Here is a 23,674-nt window from a genome sequence, read left to right as displayed (position 1 = left end):
CATTGCAGTCCTAATGGGGAGATAATTCCAGAGTTCATCAAAGTTATTAACCAAATTTTTTTAAGTCTTAGGTTTTTTTAGACTTGGATTTTTCAGTTCAGCAAAACAGTCAGTTAGTTCAATATAGTAATTGAGGCTTGACTGAAAGAAGTAGCAAATGACAAAAGCACAGAAACAATCAGCAGAGATATAGGAAAAGCAGCTCCAGGAACTCATGCTGAAAACAAAGTCCATCAAACCTCAATCCTCTCTCAGGTCACTCCTGGGAAGTCATCTGTTCTACAAACCTCTTTAAAGGTTCACTTCAGAAGGGGTAGGATGGAAGACAAAAAGGAAAATTTCTTACTTGCATGAAACAATTGTTACCAACCCCCTATCAATAAAGTATATTGAAGTAAAAATTTTAATCATCAATGTCACTTCTATTCATTGTTCATAAACTTTTCCAAGTTGAAGCTCATAAGGACCTCTGAACAGTTCTTAATATAATTTATGTTTGCATGTGAACTACCCTGCTTGCAATGATTCTTACTTGTAAATACCTCATATTTCATTGTACTATTGCGGCTTGTTCCACACTATCAGTCTCACTCTTTTTAGGTTACCAAACATGTGTCACCACATTCATCCATGCTTTCACTAGGACACATGTTTTAGCTGTATGTTATGAGGAAGGTAACTAAGCTACTCTATACCAAATCCCACACTTCAACACCGGGAACACTTCTGGCAGGCATGCACAGACAGCACGAGAGCTGCAAACCTGCGACAGAGAACCTGCCCCGACACAGAACCTGCCCCGACACAGAACCTGCCCCGACACAGAACCTGCCCCGACACAGAACCTGCCCCGACACAGAACCTGCCCCGACACAGAACCTGCCCCGACACAGAACCTGCCCCGACACAGCCTAGGTTTGATCGGATAACAAAGTTCAGGGATCACTACAGCAATAAGGGATGATCACAACGCAAAGCAAAACGCACGCCTGCGCTAAGGCAAGACACCGGCTACAGGTCCCCTAGGCCGGGCCTGCCCCGCTCCCCTGCCTAGTCCGGCCCCCCCACCAGAACCAGAGCAACCGTCCGTTACCCCCGCTGCCGCCACGGAGCTCCCCCGGCCCCCCCCGCCCCCGATACTCACACACTGCACCCCTCGCCAGGACAGCGGCCCGGAAACCCATCCCCCCGCCGGGACCGAGCAGGCCCGGCCACCTCCCGCCGCGGAGCCCGCCGCCCGCACAGGACCAGCGCCGTGGCCGACCCCGCCGAGACCCGCGGCGCACGGCGGGGCGGAACAACCGCTCAGCGCAGCCAATGCGTTCGCAGGAAGGCGGCCGCGCTGCACGCCGGGAGGCACACCTGAGCTTCCGCGGTGCCTGCCGGGAAATGTAGTCCAGGGGGCCCTACACCTGGGGCCAAGGGGCACCTGGGGCAGGGGCGCACGGGCGAACTTCATGGAGAGGGCAGCGGCGCCTGCCTGCGAGTTGGAGGCATTTACCCACCGATAACGGTAACAGACATTACTATTATTTGCGAGTATAGCACTGTAAACACACATAGTGCCACATGCTACCGCTCTAAGAAGAGGGCACTGAAGACCACAGGTATCTCAGCAGTGAGAAGCCACCGATGCCGTGCTGGGCCAGCCTAGCCAGGGCAGCTGCGTTTGGAAACCTGTTTCGGGAGTGATTCAAAAGAGGGAAGGACAAGTGTGTGTTCTCGTGCCAGGGCTGTGCATCCTTAACCCACCGAGACTTTCTAAGAACACCAAGGGGGCTCCAAGCACCCAGCGAGAGAAAGCAGCGGAGCCTAGGCCCAGTTCTGAGATCACAGAAGTGTCACTGGCAGAGGGACCTGGCACAGACTCGAAGGTGAGGTGCCGCAGGCCTTGGTGTTGTGAGAGCTCCCAGCAGCGCTCCAGCTTTGCAGCCTTACAGCAGGTACAGAGCCCAACAGCAGCCAGAACAAGGAAGAATTTATCCACAGCCGAGGAGAAACACACCTCGGGAGAGGCCACACAGTCCAGCTACAAAAAACGAGGTCTGTGGTTCCGAACGGCAGCTTTCCCTTCCTGCACTCATTCTCTCCTCTGGTTACGGAGAAGGGGCTAACACGCTTCCTCCTAATAGAGCGTAACTTACCCGGGGAAAAGCCCCGCCGATATAAACAAGATTATTTCCGTCCTGCGCTATTAGTTAGCGCACCCACAGCCACCGTAGCCTGACCCCGGGCGCATGCGCGCAAACTCTCGCCGGGCGCCATGTTGGGTGTACACAGGGTGTACACAGGCCGCACGCGGCTTGTGTGGGCGTGTGGAGGGCGTCTGCTTTTTCCCGCCATGTCGGGTGTGGCGCGCGGCACCGCCTCCGAGGGGCAGTGCTGGTTCCCGCTTCCGGGGGTGGGTGGTGACGCGCTCGCGGGTCGGCAGTCGGCAGGACATGGGCTCTTGAGGAGGCGGTGGCTTGGCGCGGCTGGGCGGCGGGCTGTGAGGAAGTGGCGGCAGCGGTGGTACCGGTAAGTGTACGGCGGCCCGGGCTTGCCGGCTCTCCTCGCCTGGGGCGGGGCAGCTGACAGTGGGATCGGGTCCGTGGCCGCCTCCCTGCCGCGTAGCGCCCCATGTGGGGCGGTCCCGGCTCCGCTCCGCTGGGGCGGCGGGGGCCTCCGCGGGACGGGGCGGTCCCGGCCGCGCTGGCCTGGCGGGTTCCGCCCTTCTCGGCTGCCGCCCGCCAGTCAGCGCGGGGTAACGGGGCGGCCGGAACGCGGCCTGGTGCGGGTCCGGGGGATCCTCCGAGCCCCCGCCTGGGCCGCGCCCGGCCCCTCGTGTGCGGGGAGCGGCGTCGGTGCTGCTTCCAGGGATTTTTTACTTGCTCGGTGAGAGCCCTTGAATTGCGCCGTTAGTAGCGCACAGGAGAAAACCCTCTTGCTACACCTTCCTGAACTTGCCGTGTGTCTTGTTGCCTTTAGACTAATGGGTAAGATGCTGTTGTGGTATGTAGTAAACAATAGACATCGAAGGTAACCTGAGCTTTTGTGCTTTTTGAAATTGTACATCTGAGGCCCTTGGCTCTTCTGGGAAGCTAAGGAAGTCAGCTTTATTTTTCACTTTTTTTTTTTTTTTTTTCTTTCCTTTTTCACTTTTCTTCTTCTTTGCCCAATGAAGATTACCAAATCATCACACATGATTTGGCAATCTAAGCAAACGAGCTAGAGAAACTGTGGAAATTTTTTTTTACACAACTTTTCTAGCCATTTACCTTCCTCTTCTTCACTCTCTTACAAAGGTCAGTGGATGGCTGGTGTTCAGAACTAAGCAGGTGGTTGTTGCTTTACTTCTCCTTCATAAACAAACTTGATTCTGTGCTGCAGAGAGAATAACTATGTAGGAAGCTGTTTAGGGACAAATGAAAAGCTTCCTATAATGTCAATTGCTTGATCCATTGACTTGAGCTATTAACTGCTTACTGACAGTCTAGTAAGCAATCATATGCCTGACCTCCCCTGCTCTACAGTTTTTGAAGTAGCTTATTATGTAGCATTAGAAGAAATAAAATCTGTCGCTGTCTGTATGTGGATCTAGGATTGATTGTTAGTTCATGTTGGCTAGTAACTAGTTCAGGGGAGGTATCATGTAGCTTTTCTAGGGACAAAAATGGATTGTTGAGACAAGTGTAGAACTGAACAGGCTGCCCAGAGGGGGTGGCATTAGTAGTTTCTACTATTTGTGCTATCGCCTCTGCACAGTGTGTGTCAGGAAGCTGATAAGAGAAAGCAGGAAGCGCGCAGAGTAGTGTCTTGTTCTTGGGTCCTGGCCTCTTCCCCCAGGGCCACAGATGCTTTGTTCATTTACCTTGTAGGCATAATCACATGAAGGAGTGCGCTCTGGTGCTGATAACTTGCACCCCCCTGCATTAGCTGGGCTGAATTTCAGCTGACTAACAAGTAGGGTAACTGTGTTAAGGAAGGATTTAAAAAAACAAAAAATCCTTCCACATTAGTGATATGAAGGAAAAAAAAAAAAAAACCTTAATAAAAAGCTGTCTAATTTTTAACTATCTTTTAAACTTTCAATAATGCACCAAAATTTCATAATTAATGTTCACATTTTTCTAAGAATACTGTTTAATTTTTCCATCTTTTGAGGAAGGCAACAGCTCACTTTACAAGAGAAAGGAACTGAGAGATCATCTGTGATCACCTGAGGCTGTACCAATTTGCTGATGGCTAGAAAAATAGCTCATGAGATACTGTCTTTTAGTAAGCTGCTGCAACAACAGGGTTGTGTCATCTAGTTCCTACCTTTGTGGTAAGATTACCCAAAAGGACACATAGGCTGCATTTCTCAATCATAGATGTGTTGGTTAGTAGCTATTATTTAAAATTTCTTCAATGGTGTGTGTGTATATATATATATATATATATATATATATATATATATGAAACATTCAAGGAAAGAACTAGTGGATTGGGAATTATAGGATTTTAATGTTTGGTATTCTTACTAGTGGATTGTGTTAAAAGGATAAGTAGAAGTATTACTTTCTGATTTATCTGAAATGAAGAAGTAGTCAAATATAGTTATTTATAAATAAAACCAGTAGGATTCTTTTGTATCATGATCTTATAAAAATAAGTAACTCGGACATAAATGTATTAGTTTTGAGCTTAACTTTGCTACATTTAGTTTGTGATTCCCAAAAACTTTCACTAGATTTTGAAGAGGAAAACAACTTGAGGACATAAGCATGGAGTCTTGCTCAGACACTTTGTAGGAGTTATGTGGGTTTCATTCATAGCTTGGAAATAGCTCTTTTGAGAGAAAAAAGTTATTCTTGAAGGCAAACTTAATAAATCTTATGGTTTTGGCATTAAAGGCGTAATCTTACACTGAGTTTCAGCTCTCACAACTATTGTCTTCTATGGCCAAAAGTGTTATGCTGGTTTCTTCTTTCACTTCATGCTCACAAGAAAATTGTGGATCTCTTACTTATTTTCTGTGTTCATGGAACAAGACATGAAGGCACAGCCTGCTTTGTGTTATTGATGTTATCAAAATATGTTTAACAGGAGAGGGGGAAAAAAAAAAAAGAAATGTTTGTGCCTAACTTCTAGTTTAGAGTTGCCAGTGAAGGGGACAGAAAAGTTTGTCATACTGATTAGAAGCATTACTTGATAGAGAAGGGGCTGGGTTTGAATAGAGAACCTCCAGATGGTAAGGAATTAATTTATGATATTTAGAAAATGTGATGGATGTGTGACAAATTACTGAAAGGCATTCAGTCTGTCAGAAAAAAACCCTGCTGCATGCCAGCCAGAGATGCAGGACAAAAATCTTATGATCACTCAAGGTGGGTTTGTGAAAGTGCAAGCAATCAGAACAGTTTATTGGTCTGGTGCAAGTAGACCTGTCTGGTTTAAGAAAACTTGTCACTTTTGACAGCCTCTCCCTGCCTAGAGTCCTTTCCAGATGTCAACTGTGTAGTTGCAGTTGAGCGAGCACTTTATTAGGCCTTTTGGTGCCCTGCAGTTGGTTTAAATTTGCAAAGATCAGTAAGACAAAAAATTCTTATGGGTTTTGAGTAGTTTGGATAGCACAGCCTGAATATGCTATGACTCATAAAACAAGGAAGTAAATTCTCTTCTTTTTTTTTTTTCTTTTCTTTTCTCTAGAGCTTATAAGCCTTAGAGCTGCTTCTCAGCTAGTACTGAAGAAAAGCATTGAACAGCATGTAAATTGTCTGCTGTAGCTTCCATTACCTGTGAAGATTATTGGGATTGAAAAACTCTTGAAAAGACTATGTAACCTCACTATTGTAGTGGCTTTTGAAATTTGTTTACATTGGAAACTGAGTGTTGGCATAAATAGCTGGCATCCAGTTTATAAGTAATTCTGAATGAAAAATAAGACTTGTAAGAAAAACCCTTTGGTTTTTCTTAGACCAATGACAGAAATGCCGAAGAAAGACTTCTCATTAGTTTTTTGCTGTGTGCTCTGGGAAGATGGCATGCAAAGATGACTTGTTGCTGGCTGCATAAAACAGTAGTTTGATCTTGAGGCTCTGTCAATTCAAATGCTTTATTTTTTTCCCTGAAATTTTTAATGTGCCTATTGTCAGGGAATCCCCACCAGAAAGCTACTGTTGGACAAAATTATGTTGTCTTATCTTTCTGATCACAAGCAGATAATTTAAACTTGGAGATTTATACATGCAGACAGCAAGTCACTGTGGGTGTTACTAACTGAATTTGCTTCTATTGCACTCAGTTTTATGGAAGTTATGGCTTGGCAGGTGTTATCTCTCAATTTAGTAGCTGGGGCAGAACTCAGATTAAATACTTGTGACTGATCCACCTGGAATGTGGTGATGTGAGCAGCACTTTCCCCAAATGAAAACTTGCACAGTACTCTCACAGGATCACCCTACTGCTAATATGGGGACAACCATAGCTCACATCAGTCTGTGTCACCTTCCAGTTTTTCCAAGTTAGACAAAGAAGCTACTAAAATGCTTCAGCTGCTATGTGGAGTTAATTAATTTAGTTAATTAACTAAATTAAGATCTCTAAGCCAATGATGCTTTGAATGGGTCTGGCACCATGCTAAAATCAGCCCAAAGTGCCTGTTGTCCCTCATTCTTTTGCAAGAAGTACCTTGGGGTTTTAAACAGTTCTGTGAAGTCACCTTTGCAGTGTCTTTTTCTGAGCCTTCTCAAACCTGACAACTTCACATAGGAGAGTGAATTCACAGTTTTTCAGGGTTTTTGGAGCCATGACTAAATGCATAGGAAGTGTGTGTGGGGGGAAATCTGTGCAGACGTAGATTTATTTCCCTTACCTCATTGTTCCTCTTGTCCAAGGGATAAAAGTAACTTAAGTGTAATCCACCCCCAAGTGGCTTGGACCATAATATCCTAATTTTAATATGCATTCTAATAGCGAGCTTATAGGTTTGCTTAGCACAATATGAGTAGTCTTGTGAAAAGAACATCTTATCTAAATTTTGTAGTCAGAATTGAAATGTCAAAGAACTTTTTCTGCCCCCACAATCTCAAAAATAAAACATGGCAGAAAAGACAGATTCTTATGAATTACAGGCCCTGCGCTTATTTCTGTACTGCTCTTGTTTCTCAATGAATCTTCCTTTGTGTAAGACAGTGATAGTTAACATGATGAATGCGTTGTCTTCTAAGCTTCATGGTAGAATACTTTTGTGAGGCCCATTACTTCAAGAAAATGTGTTTTTGTAGCAAGCTTAGTTTTGTGTAGTCTGTAGGTGCCAGGTTTTCCTATGTGAAGGGTAGAGGGGGAGTTGCACTGAAATGTTTAATCTTTCTAGTCTGGTAACTGAATAAATACTGCAGAGTACTTTTTGATAACAAAAAGTAAATACAGCTGAAGTTACATCCTTTTTTAAAGGAGTTCTACTTTGTATTTAGTCACATTAGTTTCTTGTTTTAAACCTACTATTCTAGCAAAAAATAAACTAAAATAGCAGAATGATTGTTGTAATATAACTATGAAGTCTCTTTGTAAGCTGTCTTCTTTTTTCCTTTGGTTGCTTTGTGGCTAGTGTTTTTAAAGTGGCAAGAGAGGGAAAGCAAAGCAAATAGGCATTGAGCATTGCTAAGGCAAGCATTTATTTTAATATCAAATATTACATTATAATAAAAATGCATGCCAGGAAAACTTTATCTGTACCAAGTGTTTTCTCCCTTAATATTTTGTCTTTTTTGAGAAATATTGATGTCTTGAATAGAAAATAATTTTGTTGTTTACCATTAATTTAAGAGCTGGATACCTTAATGGGTGCTTTATGATTCCTAGGTGGAAAGATGCGGGAATGAATATCCTTTATATATGTATACTGTGTTCTGTTGGAATAGATGAGCTATTATTTCAATACAAATGGCCTCATCTTGGGTGTTCTAATTTCTTCTTTAGAGATACCTTGTAATAAAGCACCAGCTGTGTTCTAATTATTCCAATTAGACATGCAACTATCAAGTGTGTATCTCCATCTTTGGAAAAAGTGTTTTTTTGAGAAATGTTTGGTTTCTTCTCAGTTACTCCTGTGTGCTTTTTTTGGATGTTATAAAATGCAGTGTGGAGAGACGTCTTTTTGTTACTGCCCAGGGAATGTCTCTATTCTGTCTGATGAGCACTGGCTTTCTCTGCAGAGCTACTGTGCAGGTTGTGTTTGTTTCTAAAAGCAATGCTGGCCAGCTCAGTTGAACAAACTGACAGAAACAAAACTATGGCTTTTTGGAGTCTCATGCATCAGGTTTGGATATTTAGCTTTAAATAGACATTATAAACAAACCTTCTCAAGCCTGTCTTAAGGAGGGAATGCTGTCTTGTTTTACATGGCTCTAATGGCAATGGCTGAAAAGTGAAGGTAGGTAAGCTTGCTGGGAAGTCTAGCAAAATAAAGGTTCTGTTACTGTTTTCGGAGACATAAGACATCAAGAAATGATCAGAAAAGATCAGCAAGTAGCTGTACCCTATTATCTGTGATAAAAGATTGTCAGAACATTTGTCTCTTAACAAAGTGTTCTGAGTGGTTTTATCTAGCTTCCTCTCACATGGGTCAGTAGCCTAGCCATTGTAAATTAAGCCTATGAACTTTGTTATGTTTTCATCTCAAAAGAGGCAGGTGTCCAAATATGAGCATCAGAAGATAAGCACGTACATATCTCAGCTTTCGGGAATCCCAGAAGTAACTATTTTGCTCTGTATAATGGGCGTCAGCTGTGCAGAAGGGTTTTTTCCTTCATGACTTACAGCTGAATTTCTTCATTGTTACGTTAAGTCACAAACAGCATCAAGACCCAATACCATCAATTTAGGGGGAAGTGGGAAGGGTGCTGTGGGTTTCCTCCAGCCTGGCAGTGGAGTTGTTTTGGAAGCTGGGAGCAAGCGAGAGGAGTGTGAATCTTGTCTGTCAGCTGATAGAACTGGTAGATTCAGGGGCAAGGGCTTCTTTTTTCAAGCCATTGTCTGGTGTTAGATGCAGCTTCAGACACTTTCGGGTTTAATGTGTTACTATAACTTATTTGTGTCAAATAATAGATTGCTAGTTCCTCAGTGGGCTAGCATAAATAGAAGAAAGTTGAGGGGGAATAATTTGGTAGCTAATAGTACATGAAGTAGCCCTCCATGTAATTGCATGTCTCTTCATGTAATTACTATCAGATTTCAACATGGCATTAGCTTTCATACAACTCTATTGATACTGTGGGTGTGACTTTAATGTAGTCTACATGAACTTCAGTCCTGAAGTTAATTAATGACTGTCAACTTCCAGTAATATGTTACATTCTGAACTGTACCACCAAAAATTACTAGCTTGGGAGTTGAAAGTGCTGTCTGTTGTCTCCTTCCTTGTCTTTTTTCAGTCTCATTGCTGGTTTGTTTTTCAATCGCTTATCCTTCTGGCAGTATTGGATAAAACACAAAACTTGGTATTTGGCCTGATAAAATACACAGTCTGTCTTCAGATTTTGGGTGCTTTCTTGACATGAAGGCAGTAGTAGTATAAAGTATTTATCAAAGATAAGAGTCTTATTACTCATTAAAGCCTTATTTTATAAACATTATTCTTATGCATGTTTGAGAATATTATTGTCATGCCCTTGCCTCAAAAGCAAAGAAACTATTGTTGTATTGTTGGCTGCAATATGGCTCTTGGGTAACTCAAATCCAGCTTCTGAGCATCTGGACAGCAGTTGTGTTTATGCTGGTATGCAAACTCCTGGGCAGCCTGAACCCACAGCTGCAGAGGGAAGCAGGACCTCGGGGGCTGCTGAAAAAGAAATCTCCAGATTGCTCTGGGAATACAGCTGCATTTCTGGCCCTGTTCTGCAATTACAATGGGATTCTTGGGTAGCTGCTACATTCACAGGGTGGGGATATGATATCCCTTTTGCTATCCAAGATAGGTGTGTATTTTATGGCTCCAGAAGTACCTATGTTGTACCCAAAGTAGTGAAAGGCTGGCCAAGCCTGCAACAATTATAGTAACCCAGATATTGCTTGTTCAGTGCAACTATGTAATTGAAATTGCATCCTTTCTGAATTTTAAGTACATGTGAGATCTTCACCCAAAGAACCAGCTTAATGTAATTTCCTGTGCCTAATCTAAATCAGTGGAAATAGGTAATTTCTTCCATGTCCCTGCTTTACTGGTCCTTAGCTGCGCAAACCAGCTTGAAGGGCATTTCCAAATTCAAATCTGGGACTGAGCTGCCCTAAATAAACCTCATGAAATGAGCTTAAGCCTGTGAATTAAAACATAAGTCACTGATATATAGTCAAATTGGACTACTCTAAACACAGCTATTAGAGGCCTTGTGTGAGAAGTCTCATTTTTAAAAAGATAGCAAAAACTAACTTGTGTTGACAGCTGCTTAGAAAAACCTCCTAGAGCCAGTCTTAGGCTGAAGAGGTATGTTATGTGCTGAAGGCCAGACCTACTAAGGTATTCTCTGAATCCTGAAGTACTTCAGCTGTAAGGGATAAGGTGTTCTGATTTCAATTAATTCTGAGGTATGCATGCTTCCTGCAAAGAGCTGTGAACAGCATCCATTCTCCTGCAGGCATCTGGGTGAATCTGTGGGAATTTGCCCTTCTAGGAGCAAATGCTGTGTCTTCTAAAAATATTGATTTGTAGGGGAAAAGTGGAATGTAGTTGTGTTAGTTGAGCAAGATGTTTGGAGTGATCTCAATAGATAACATGAACTTCATTGGAAGCTACTTATATGAAAGAGCAAGTATTAATACTCTAAGGGAAAAAATCATTTTAAAAATCTTCTTGTTACACAGCTGATGTGCTATCTCACTAAATTCCTGTATAGCCTGGGAGCTCTGTTTTCCTGTTGTTAGGAGTGCTGGCTTTATTAGCTTTCTTCTGACAAAAATGCAGATTCTTGGCTCTGAAAAACCTGGCTCTGATAAGAATACAACTATTGATGAGTTTACTTTTCCCTCTTGTCTCTTCAGGCAAAAATATATCTCCTGCTTATAGCAAAATTTAAAACATGGTGTGTTGGGAGTTCAGCTATGAAAATCTTGATCCTATCTTTATTATGAGAATGGTGGATTTGAAAACCTTCGCTAGAGCTGCAGACATACAGTTTAACACTTCCAGATCCTCTTGTGTTTGGGGGATTCACCATGCCATCAGAACAACTTTTTCTAGAATGTTACTGGAATCATTTTAGGTGGTGCTTGGCCTGTGAAAGTGTTTCCCCTTCTTTTGTCTGTCTGAAATACCTCAAAGGGAAGGGGAAGAACACTTAAAATTTATGCTAGTAACTTAAATGCCTTAATGAATTTATTTCTGGATTACTGGGTAAACAAACATGCTTTTCCAACATGGAGGAGCTTTTTATTTTAAGACATTTCCTGATTTTTACCTTAAACTAACAATAGATAAAATTTCCCAAAAATGTTTAGGAAGCGAAGTCTTGGAAAGGAAACTATTTCCCATACTGATTGTTCCTGCATTTCTCTTAGCTACTCAGTTGGGTGGTATCAGCTGAATAATTCTTTTAGTGCATTCTAGATCTAACCAGGTGTTGTACTGTGCAGAATGAAGTATGTAAGCTTTCAGTCTTTGAACTGTTTTCTAGTTTCAGCTCAAAATGCTGATGAAAAGATAATTCTGACAGTTAACTGGTATCTCTTATTACAGGGAGAAGATTCTCTTTAACGTGATTACTTACAAGTAATAGTTCCTCATAATGGCTGAACTATCACCTGAAGAAATTCAGCTGAGGGCCAACCAAGTCACTGATGAGGTAAGTATTATAGGGAGCCATCTGGGATTACTGTATTTATCTGCCCAGATTACATTATCTTTTAAAATAAAGGCAATCTAGGGTGCTGATTCTGCAAGGTTATAGCTGAATGTTTCAAAATCTCACTTTACTTGGTAAATACTAGAGCAAAGACTACTCCTAAAAGTAAGAATGAATTTCAACTTCTGAACTGTAAAGCCATCTACTTGACTGAGTGCTGACCACCCAGTCCTGATTACTGAGAGAGTGCAGGCTGGGTAACTTAGCTATTCTTAGTCATGTTGATATTTTGTGACTTTTTTTTTAATTTAACTAAAATTAATTTAAATATATTTTATAATGACTTTCCAATAGGGTAAGCAAAGTACTAGAAAGTACTAAAAACCAAAGGTTTACTAGCAACTGAATAAGCTCTAGTATTCTGCCACCATGACTGTGTTGTAGCATGTATTACTTGTAGACAGTCTGCTGAACCTTTGTGTACTAGTTGCCTTACTGCAATGAACTGGTAAAGAACACTTGTAGACACTGATATATATTGTTAACACCCTCTTTGTTTCAAAATTCTCTTTCTAGTCTTTGGAAAGCACAAGGAGGATTCTTGGCTTGGCCATTGAGGTAAGGAAAATATTTTGAATTCCCTGGGCTTTTATTCTTTTAAGTATAAGAAGCAGCATGTTAATTATCACAAAGTGATCTTAGTCACTTTTTGTCTCATACTTTTTTGAGAGAGACACTTCATTATTAGAGGTTGCTGCTTTAATTCCGTAGTAGCATTAGAATGACTTAAACGTAATATTTTTCCTATTATGTAAAGTCAGATCACAGAAGGATCAATATTCTTTTTACCTGTTTTCATCTTTAGCAAGATGTCCTAAACTCTAAATGCTACAGATGAGTTAAAGAAAGTCTTCTATGATGGTCAGTTATGGCTTTTGTTTGGTTCTGAATCTAGCAGTAGGCTATTCCCTTCCTGATCACTTCTGCTGAACTCTCAAGATTGGTTTTGCAGGCTTTGTTTTCTTTTTTTGGGACCTTTTCAGCCATATCAAAGGGTGTAGGGATAAAGAAGGAACTAAATGCTACTTTCCAAAACAAGGCACAGCTAGATTTACTTTTTTAGCTTGATATTGCCATAGTTCAATCCGAGTATTACAATCAATTTTATGATCTTGTAATGTAAAAAGAAAGCTCACCAAAAAACCCTGCCAGTTTAGATACTGTAACAAGTGAGATTATTATCAGACTAATTAGAAATTTAGCATGGCTTTACTAAGGAAGATAATCCTAGCAAACCTGTTTATTATCCACTTGGTTGACTTATCAAATTTACTATGGAGACTTTCTAATTTTGCAGTGCTGTATTGAAATCTGGTTTTATATCTGCAAATAAATTTCTTTCTGCAGTCCCAGGATGTCGGCATCAAAACTATCACCATGCTGGATGAACAGGGAGGTGAGTTCTTTTGTCTTCCTCTCTAACACTAAAAATCAATTTTATGGCTGTAAGAAAAAGGATTATCATTCAGATGATGTTGCTGAAACTAAAGGTTTATTGAGGACTGTTTATATGAAAATGAGAAAATAGCTCGTTGGCTATTCCCGTGTGTTTGTATTATTTAAAAGAGGTTTTAAAGTTAAAAGACTATGTTAGTTATAATGTAATACAGGCTCTGCTACAGAAGCTGTTCCTTTCTACCATAGCATGAATGCAACTGCATTTATTCTAAAAGTGGCAACAGAAGTGCATCTCTAAATACAGGAAACATATTTTACTAAAGTAAACTTATCATTTAATACCTTTCTTAACAATTTTTAAAAACCCAGAAAGCAGGAAAGAAGAAAAGCATCAGTCTTGGTATAAACATAGAACTAAAACTTGTAAGTTCCTGCTTGAAAGAAATGTTAGTATCCCACCCACCTTTCCTCAGTCTGTGTTTATTCAACTTAATTGTTTTTCTTCTAGAACAACTAAATCGTATAGAAGAAGGGATGGACCAGATAAATAAGGATATGAGAGAAGCTGAGAAAACACTGACAGAGCTCAACAAATGTTGTGGGCTCTGTGTGTGTCCTTGTAACAGGTCAGTTAAATTGGTACTTGGGTGTGAAGATCTAGAATATTCTCAACAGCTACTGTATTGGGAAATGGTCTGTAATAAAAGAGCTAATTAGAAAATGCTGATAACTGTTTTGGTTTGTAGAGGAGCACCCTTTTAAAATTGTATGAGAACAGCTAAAGCGTACTTGCATCTAACCATATATTGTGCCCTTTTCACTGTAAATAGAGCTGTTGTATAACATCCTGCACAGTTGCGCCCTAATCTCTTTATTTAGTAGAATACTATCAATGTCCAAATATCTAAGTGCCTGTCTGTTTGAAATTAGACTCAATTATTTTTTTTTTTCCCACAGAAGTTAAGAAAACCTCTGTTTTAGAGAAGGGAAGTAATTGTCTTTCTAGGCATTTAAAAATGTTCATGCTTTAGGGAGGAAGAGAGTAGGAAAACAGATATTGATATTAAAGCTTTAATCTTTTGCCAGTGACTACATAAATTCTTGCAGACCTGCTTCACGGTACCTTTATAACATCGGTGTTATGGCTACCATATCCAAGTCTGTTAAGAGTAATCTAATCTTTTGTATGGCACTTGATTTGTACTTCCAAACACTTAAACAGACTAAACAATGATCAGAAATCAGTATTATAAGGAAAACAATATTTATTTCTTGAAGGTATGCTAGCTTAATCTTTAAGCAGCAAAATATCAAACTGATTTCTGTTAACTGGGTGTGATCATTGTTTTTCCAACTGAAGTTATTTCAAGAGTTTGACCACTGAAGTGAATAGCGTGTGTGTTTGTTAAACAATTTTTAGCTCTTAATCATGAGTAAAAATGCCTTATTCCACTGAGAGCTAGCAGAAATTTAGGTAAAAATTCCTTGGAGTTGCTGAGTCCACTTTTCCAGCTTTCAGAATCATTTAGGATAGATACAAGTGTAGCTTCCAGGGCTGAAAGTCTTAGAGCTTTAGTGTCTTGAAAAGGCAGATAGTTCTGTCCTGACATAGGATAGGTGTGCTTACTGGTTTATATTGGTTTTATCAAACTGACGGGCTTTGAGGATTTTAACACAGTCACTCTTTGTTTTCTGTAGTTGACAGTCTTATTTCACCAAGCTAAGCAGCTTATTGACACTAACCAAGCTCAGAATTTGTGAACTATTGTAGCATTCCTAATACACAGATAACAATAAAAGAAATAATGAGTTCTGTATGAAAATGGGCAGTAATGTGTGGAAAAATGTACTAGATAAGTAGAGGGCAATGAAGAAGAAACTGTGAATGTCTTTCATGTATCTACTGGTATATATTTTTTCTGTCAGTAATTTGTCAACCAGTTATCTCCAAGGCTTTCAGTTTTTTTCATAAAGCATAAAGCTGAATCAGAACACTTGCTGAAATAAATATTAACTTGCTGCTCCTAGGCTTAGATGATTTATAAAAGCTTTGTGAAAACACCAAACACTGGCAGTACTCTAAAATAATCTATGTACTAATAACAATTTACCTGTTTGCTGGTCTTTACTGTTCTTTCTTTTCCATTCTCTCCTAACACTGATGCTTGCTTTCTAAAAATGAAGACTAGGATAAGAAGCTGTGTTCACTTAACTGGTGAAAGCGGATTTTTAGGACAAGGTCAGTCTTCTTAGTGCAGATGTACATTTAACCAGCTGTCTGAAGTGATGCTTCTGTTGGATTTGTGCTTGCACGTGCATGATGTCTGCATGCAGGTCTCCTTGTGACTGTGGTGTGTTGTGATACTGATGTAAACAGAAAATGTCAATTACTACAGAGTGTATTAACTGTGGCAATGTTGAACAACTACTGAGCTCTTGCTGGTTTGACAGGTTGTATAAGTTGACTTACCCTTACAGAAATGACACATGAGAAAAGTGAATATATAGCAATTTGAAAAACAGCTCTTAAAAAAGATCAGGTGGTAAAAGCTTCATTCTTAACTGTGCTTAGTTTGAGCAACAGCTCTGTTTCTAGCTGACTATTTCAGATGTGCAAGTAGTTTTCAGGCCACTTGGTTGTTTTGCTTTTCTTTCAGTGAATCCTTCACAGTTACCTTTGACACTTAAGACTTTGCCAATCCAGAAGCCAAGCATGCGAAGCTCTCCTGCTGTTGCAGCTTTAGTATGAATGAGATTAAATATAATGCTCAATCTAGTTGCAGGAAACTTAAAGACATCTTTAAGCCTGTGTATGCACAAGGAGCTGGAATTGACTAGTTCAGGTTTCTTTAGAGTTCTGCTGGGTTAAATAGTTCCATTATGAATGAAAAATTATTCCTTTTCTTGATGTATTCATACTGGATTACTTTTCATAGGATCTGACCTAGAAAATAGAATTTCCCATTTTGATTACATAAGTGCCAGAAGAATGAGGGGAATATTTCTTCATTACAGCTAATTTCACACCTCTTCTGGGCTGCTGAAAGGCACTATAGATAAAAGAATTGGTTATCTGTAATTGTAAAGTTAAATGTACTGAAAGACACTACAGGCTTCCTTTCAGAGACATTTAAGGAAGCAGAAAAGTGGCTGTGGAGTCTGGATTATCTAGTTTAAATTTTAAAATGCCAGAATACAAGATGATCATGAGAATATTCTTCTCAAAGTGTTCTTTAAGGTTCATGAGAACTGACTCCAATTTAGACCAGTTATTTTTCTGTTATATTTTCGTGCTCCTGCTTTTGTAGGTATGTGATTCTTGAGATTGCTTAATGTCACCATGCTTTCTTTTTTTTCTCTCCTGAATTTTGTGCTAAAAGTGTAATGGTAAGCTGTTTTCTTGCTCTAATGGAGTTAATACAGTTAAATTGCAGAATGAAGGAGCTATTTGAATGTGATTACTGTTATTTCATAATCAAAATTAAACTGAGAAATATTAGCTTTAAAAATAAAGACTTGGCAACAGAAAATTTTTGACAAAAAAAGATATTAATGGTTTTCTTGCATAGTGTAGCTACTTGTATGTAATGGAGTTTTTTTTACCTCATCCTCCTTTCTTCTCTGAAATGTAACTAAAGCTGACTAGGCCAACTCCTATGCAGCTTTATCTTATGACAGGGTAAGCTTTTCTGTTACTGTCATAAGCTTCCCCTGTTCTGGTAAAGTATAATACTCTAAGGAAACTACTGTGCTTGTATGAAAACTTAAGACCAAATTAATCAACTGTCCCTAGAGTAATTCAGTTATGTTTGTACTATCCCAATATAAGAAATTATATTGTGTAAACAAGACTTTGTCTATAAAAAAATCTGATCTCTTTCAGGCACAAGACAAATGTTTCTGAAAACCCTAGATTAATACAGAACTTCAGTCAGTAAGCCATATTTCTGATGTAGCAGTTCAAATTCCTTATTTTTATGGAGCAGGACGAAGAATTTTGAGGCTAGCAAGGCATACAGATCCACCTGGGGAGATGGAACAGAGAACTCAGCAGATCATGTGATATCCATGCAACCAAGAAGTATAAATCATCAGCAGCCTCAGACTTCTGGAGGACCAAGTGGTGGATATATTACTAGGTTTGCTGCTTCCTGTTTATCAATCTCAAATGCAGAAATCCTAATTTAACAGTTTTCGGCTTCCTTCAGGTCATTTTAGATGAAGTTGCTAAATAGTGTTTTACTACTGTTTGGAGAGGAGATGGCAGACACCTATGCTCTCAGTATTGTAGTGTTCATCTTACACTATCATTCTTTTCATAGCAGTGGTATTATTTGTCTGTTTCTGGATGTGAGGAGTATAGTGTTTAGTGCTTAGTTATTGAGGGGACTGTTAAAAATATCAATGACTTTTATTGTCAGAAAGTGTAGATTTGAGACAAACAGGTCTCAAACTTCCTATGTTAGCTGTTATTTTAAAGCCTAAGGCTACTTTTGTAATAGCAGCTAGCTTAGCACCCTTTTTTGTGGGCTGCCTGCTTGAAATACATGAGATTTTAAAAGGGGAAAAAACTTGACTTGAATACGTTGCCTGTCAGATGACTGTGCAACAAACAATTTCTATTAAAGTAAATTTAGGGTAGCGAAAAGCAAGTTCTTGATGCTTGGAACCATTGTCTTAATTATTTGAACAGGATAACAAACGATGCCAGGGAAGATGAAATGGATGAAAATCTTGCTCAAGTGGGAAACATTCTTGGAAACTTGAAGAACATGGCTTTGGACATGGGCAATGAGATTGATGCCCAGAATAAACAAATAGACCGGATAAATGTAAAGGTAAGTGTCAAAGGTGTTCTCTGCCTTCAGCTTAGAGGTTGTTACTGAGGAGATACAAGGAATGGGCTCACTGTCACGTCTACCTGTATTTACAGTAAATATGCATTAAGATGATACTGTCTTCTGGGTTGCAGTGATTTGAACAAGGGTTATATCTTGGTGTTTGGGTATGTAGCTGAAAATTCAAGTGCTTCAGAGTATCAGGAAACCTAAAAATACAGGGCAGGTCACTGCTTACTCTGAAAACAGCTGAACTTGATTGGATCGGGAGGGCAAACTTTTACTGGAGGTGTAAATGGGGGATGCTCACACGGAATCTTGTATGTGGTAGGGTACAGGTATTTTTAACAATAGCAAGATTCTGCTAGAGTTCCTAAAAAGTCACTGTAATCATTGAATGTAAAATAAAACACAGGTAATTCATTATCCTACTTCTTGCAGACAAGTTAACATTGGGGCTGGGGAGACTATGGAATAATAGATTTTGTAGGTGCACAGAGGCATGGGTCTGCCCTCATCTGCACATGAAATCAGTCACAGCCAGTAACTTAAAAAAAAAATATTTTGTTGCTTTAAAGATTAATTATTCAAAACAGCTTAATCATATATAAATATGTTCGGGGGGGGTTTCTTAGGGCACCTTATTAGGAAGTTATTAGTATTTTAGAAATTTTGACATTATGACACTAGGACACTGGAGGGTGTGTGGATGAAAGCCAGCCATTTGCACTAAGGAAAATAATTCTGATTTTATGCCCATAGGTCACTTTCAGTTTTGAGTATTACTTCTAGTCCATAGCAACAAAGCTGCTCAGTAGAGGTGCTTAACATGTCTAAATGCTTGAAGAGAGGGAATTTTTATCCCCTTGTTCTGTTAATATTCTTCCTGACATGCTGAAGCAAGTAGCTGGATGTTTTGAGGGTCAAGTGAAGACAAACACACTCCTGATTCTACCAAAATTGACAGCATATGCTGGCTGAGGGGGTTGAAATTACTTCCATCTTACAAAAGTTGTTCTCAATGATAACACCGTGCGATTCAGAAGTAGTGTCAGTTTGCATTTTTAAATTGTTTTGCATGAAGCCTGCAAATGACCTACAAATCTCTCTCTTTCAGGCCGATACAAACAGGGAACGCATTGAGCAAGCCAACATCAGAGCCAAGAAACTAATTGACAATTAAAGCCTGCTGTCATTGTTCAATGACACTGTCTCTCCAGCTGCAAGCCAACATATTCATGGATCTGTGAAACTTTTTCTATTCTGAAATAAGAGAGGCCAGGAAAAATGAAGCAGTACCCTTTCTGTAGGGGTTTTTTTGTTTGTTTGTTTTTAATTGCTTCATGTAAATGTGGCCTTGACTTCAAGAAAGCAGCCAATGTAACTTCTTCCTACTCATCTGCCTTCACTTTCTTTCCTTTGCTCAGGGCTAAAAGTGTTATTTATGGCTTTGAGAATCTTCTGGCAAGTTTTATTCCCCTTCCCAATCCCTTTTTTTTTTTTTTTTCCCTGCACCCAAAATACAGTCCTTTATTGAAGTTGAACAAGCAGGGTAACCTGAATTAACAGTTGTGGAAAGTTGGAGAGGGCACTTTTTGCACTGTTTGAAATACCTCATAAATTGAGTGTCTTCACTAAAATAGGGACTTGGTGAATATTGTCTGACTTGTGTCTCTAGCAGGTTAACCATAGTTTTGGAATCCAAAGCACATGATTGGTTTGGGGTTGTTTGTGGATTACTGAATTGAAGAGGCTCACTACTTGTGGGTTGAGGGCTTTAAAACACTTCCTGAACTTTAATGTAAAGGTAACTGGAGGGGTATACAGGTTTCCATTTATTTACTGTCAGTTGGCATCGGTTGGGAGGCCATGACTAGGAAATCATGCTGCATTGTTCTGATAATATTTCTTGTGTGTATATATACCTGACCTAAACCCCATGCATGTGAGAAGCAAATAAAATCTCCCTAAAGTATTTATTTGATGGAAAATTTTATGCCCCTCATCTAAAAGTGAGCTTTTAAGCATTTGATACATCTTAACTGGAAGAACGTAAGTAGAAAAGCATGCAGCTTTCTCACATCAGAGGCTATTTTGGCCAGTTTTCACTGAAGTTCAGTTTATTTGTTTTTCTAGTAATGACTGAGATCTGGTGCAGTTTGTTCTCAGCAGTGACTTTGTAGGAGCTGCTTAAACCTACTGAAGCAGAGAAGCTTATTATGAAACTTCTTTGTCACAAGTCTGTAGGAAGCAGTACCTATGACTGTATGCTAGTTCTAAATAGATTCCTGACTGGTTTATTGCAGATTTTGGGACTGGCAATTGGAAATATTACACATTCAAGTTGCTTGCAACTAAAATGTTCCTGTTCTGTTGCAGAATATAGGAGTCTCAGACCAGATGAGGTAGAGCTCTCTTCCCATGAAGAAAACTGTTTTGGTTTTACTGTAAACATAATCAGATTCATTCCCAGAATTTTATTGAATCTCTCTTTTCTGGCAAGGAAATTGTGCATGACCTGTATAATTTTACTACCCAGCAATATATTATGCCTATTTTAAAGGTGGAAAGGATGTTTTGGACTAACCTGTGATACACAATGTTGGATTGCAGAAATATTCAAATCAATCAAATATCTAATAATTAAATAATTATTGAATAATTAAACCTAATAGCATTATGGGGTGTTTTTTTTGGAAGGACAGTCCACAAGTATCCTGTAGCCAGCCATTAATAGTGAATCCCAGGGCTAGAAAGATGACACTAATCTGCTGAAATGTAAGACAAACGGTGTTCAGTCTTCTGCTTTCTTTTTAGTAGAAATACAGTCAGCATTACTGATACATTCTGAGTTCACTCCCAGGACAACTTGATATTTAAAGAAAGAAAAAGGAGAGGAGAAAAGCAAACGAAAAAAACTGATCAAAGGACGGAGCCTGCTGAATGTGATGAATAGGCCAGTGGTAGACTGTCTTGTGTGAATAAGTTAAAGTCATTTTTAGGGGACTGGATGCTTCAGTAGTGTGTGGTGGCTTCTGTCTGGCTTCCAGTAGTCGTTGGAAAGCCATTGAATTTTTATTAGCTCATTATGTATACCACTAGTAATGAAGATTATGTGCTTGAAAACACAAGTAGCAAAGAAGTACTTTTAAGAACATTGCATGGTAAATTTTTAACCACCCACTTGTATGGAAAAGCATGGGATTTGTATGCTTGCTTTTTTTTTTTTTCCTTCTTGAAAACTTCAGGTCAGCTGAAGGAATAATTGCTGCTGGTTGTGAAAACAAAGCATGTGTTATTTAATTATGATTGTCTCCTGGAACAGAAGACTAAAGTGGTTACCTTATTCTGCTTACAACAGTGCAAACCTGATCTGTAACATCTGGACATTCCAAACACTAGGATGTCTTTCTCCCGTGTCATTACAAGTTGACATTCTTGACTTCCATGAGCTCTAACAACAAACTGGCACATTGGCTGAGAGAATGCTGTGATTGGTGTATCAGAATCATAACATTGCAATGATTACTACACAAGGAAATAATTTCTGAGACCCTAAGCTTGAGTATTAGCAGAATATCAGTACTATTTTCTGATGCAGCAAGAGCCAAATCTGTGAGGGAGTTTTATGTTATGCCTTTATGTTAGTGAACAACACAGTCTGCTTCTTGGATTGTCTTACTGTTGTCTGTAATTTCCATATCTATGGGATGGAATCAGTACTTGTACATCTTTGTATCTCTGAATGCTATTAAGAATGAAGGTTTACAGTTTCTGCTTTTGATTGTTAAACTATATATTGTGCACAAAAATACACACTTTTATAACTGAATGTGGTTTTAAACTATTTTCTCTTAGAAATGTCTTTTAGTTTCCTGTCCTTGAAAAACTTGGCAGAACTAGTTTCTACTATTCAGGTAGGAAGTTTCCCTTCTATTTTTATTTCACAGAAATCTTGATGCTAACAAAGGAATGGGTGTGGTTGGAAAGAGAGGAATATTGCTGTCTTTTTTAAACACTCGGCAGCGTAATCATCCCAGCATAATCAATTATGGCCTAACCTCAGACTATTAAATGTGTCCATCTCTTCTTTGAAAGACAGCAGTTTGGCATAGGACTATACTTCAGGATGATAAAAGAACTAATTAAAATAACCTGAACTTTCCAGTCAAGTACTGGCAACAGATGGTAAGCAAATAAATTCATAGTCCAGTAGGTGGAATCTAGTGATTTAACCTACTGCCAATGCAATTTAACTTGCAAGGCACTTCAAATTGTACTTTCTCTGATACTAGACCCTCAGATTCCCAGAATGCTCATAGAGAGGGAAATACAGACTTGCAGCAGCAATGCACTTTCTAAATGTTGGTTGAATAGATGGATGAAATGTGTCTTACTGTCATGGAAAACTGGAGAATGAGTGATACAGGTCTGAAATAAATTACATGGATGGTTTATATTAACTAGAGTAACACTTTCTACCTCAATAATTCCAGAACTAAAAAGCTGCATGGAAATAAAATTGTTTTATAGTGTCACTTGTTGTAGAGTGGGGGTGGTTAGAAGGGAAAACTGAGAAACTCCCAGCATAAAACTACTACTAGATTACACATAGTGCTAAAATGTACAGAACAGTGTTCTAAGTGACTTAATCAGTTATTTATTGCTGTGAGCTAACATGTGTGAGGGTATCAGCCAGCTTTTTTCCTGAAACAGAAATATCCTTCCTCTGTTCTGGAACAAATTTGGTTAATCCAGGACTAACTTGACACCATTCAGTATTTTGCATGGTGTTTTCTCCCTTTTGCTTTACAAAATTTTTGACAGCTGTCCTAACTCCAAGGTAGCAAAGAAGCCTAACAACGAGTAATTGCTAAGTTTCTAAATGTAGTAGTGATCATGTAAGAAAAACGTTGACTGACTTACTCATATACTTCCAAAAGCAGTTAAGATTTTTTTATAGCAACGCTAACTGCATCATTGTTAGATGTTCTGATTTACCATCTCCTCTTACACATATTTGTTCAATAGACAAAATAATCCTGATAAACAAATGTGAAATGATAGAAGCAGCATGTCTGACCATATACTTCCAGTAAAAAAAAACAAAACAAAACTAAACACTCCTTTGTGGTTGTCGGAGCTGGTAGGTGAGTGCCAAGTGGGGAATCTGCTGAGGGACGTTCTGTGGATGTCTCATGCATGACAAATCTCTAGAAAAAAACCCCAATACTTGGATTTAGGTATCAAGTAGAAAGAGCTAAAATTTAAAACAAGCCTGTGGTTTTAAGCTATTCACTGCTGGATTTGCATATCAATCTGTGAAGTCTATTGGTATGAAGCTGAAAAGATAATGGGGCCTTGTAACATACACACATTTAATGATGTAACCAGCAACTTTAAGGAGTTTGCTGTCCAAATGCCTTTCTTGTCTCATGTAGGAAAGCATAAGTATTGAACAGTAGTTAATGAAGACAGTCTCATTAGGAATAGATGCGTCCATGCTTATCTTGCCAAGAGGCGTACTTAGTACGGCTCTCACTCCACTTTCAGTGTGCAGTACGTATCAACTGATTTGCT

The 23,674-nt window shown here is 39.4% G+C and overlaps 2 protein-coding genes across 6 annotated transcripts in view; one reads left to right on the top strand and one right to left on the bottom strand.

Moving 5' to 3' along the window:
- Positions 1 to 1,287, bottom strand: part of ZNF106 (zinc finger protein 106) — a 41,800-nt gene extending 40,513 nt beyond the window's left edge. For all 3 annotated transcript variants that reach the window (XR_014184532.1, XM_082057460.1, XM_082057461.1), the window contains exon 1: positions 1,145 to 1,287. The gene's annotated coding sequence lies outside the window, so the exon portion shown is untranslated. The remainder of the gene's footprint in view (positions 1 to 1,144) is intronic.
- A 1,099-nt stretch (positions 1,288 to 2,386) lies between these two features.
- On the top strand, positions 2,387 to 21,926 carry SNAP23 (synaptosome associated protein 23). 3 transcript variants are annotated; one of them, XM_082058821.1, is made up of 8 exons: positions 2,387 to 2,517; positions 11,693 to 11,798; positions 12,375 to 12,416; positions 13,206 to 13,254; positions 13,765 to 13,882; positions 17,243 to 17,395; positions 17,950 to 18,094; positions 19,212 to 21,926. In XM_082058821.1, exons 2-8 carry the CDS (start codon positions 11,742 to 11,744, stop codon positions 19,275 to 19,277), a joined length of 630 nt encoding a protein of 209 aa, XP_081914947.1. In that variant the 5' UTR covers positions 2,387 to 2,517; positions 11,693 to 11,741; the 3' UTR covers positions 19,278 to 21,926. The 3 variants fall into 3 exon arrangements, with proteins under 3 accessions (XP_081914947.1, XP_081914949.1, XP_081914948.1); XM_082058823.1 differs by lacking the exon at positions 2,387 to 2,517 and adding an exon at positions 2,733 to 2,874; XM_082058822.1 differs by lacking the exon at positions 2,387 to 2,517 and adding an exon at positions 2,833 to 2,975.
- The last annotated feature ends 1,748 nt before the right edge of the window (positions 21,927 to 23,674 follow it).

This window comes from Streptopelia decaocto (genome assembly GCF_964273445.1).
Source record: "Streptopelia decaocto genome assembly, chromosome: 7".
Taxonomy (NCBI): Eukaryota; Metazoa; Chordata; class Aves; order Columbiformes; family Columbidae; genus Streptopelia; species Streptopelia decaocto.
The sequence above is the reverse complement of the archived record's forward strand: the minus strand, read 5'-3'. Positions and strand labels throughout refer to the sequence as shown.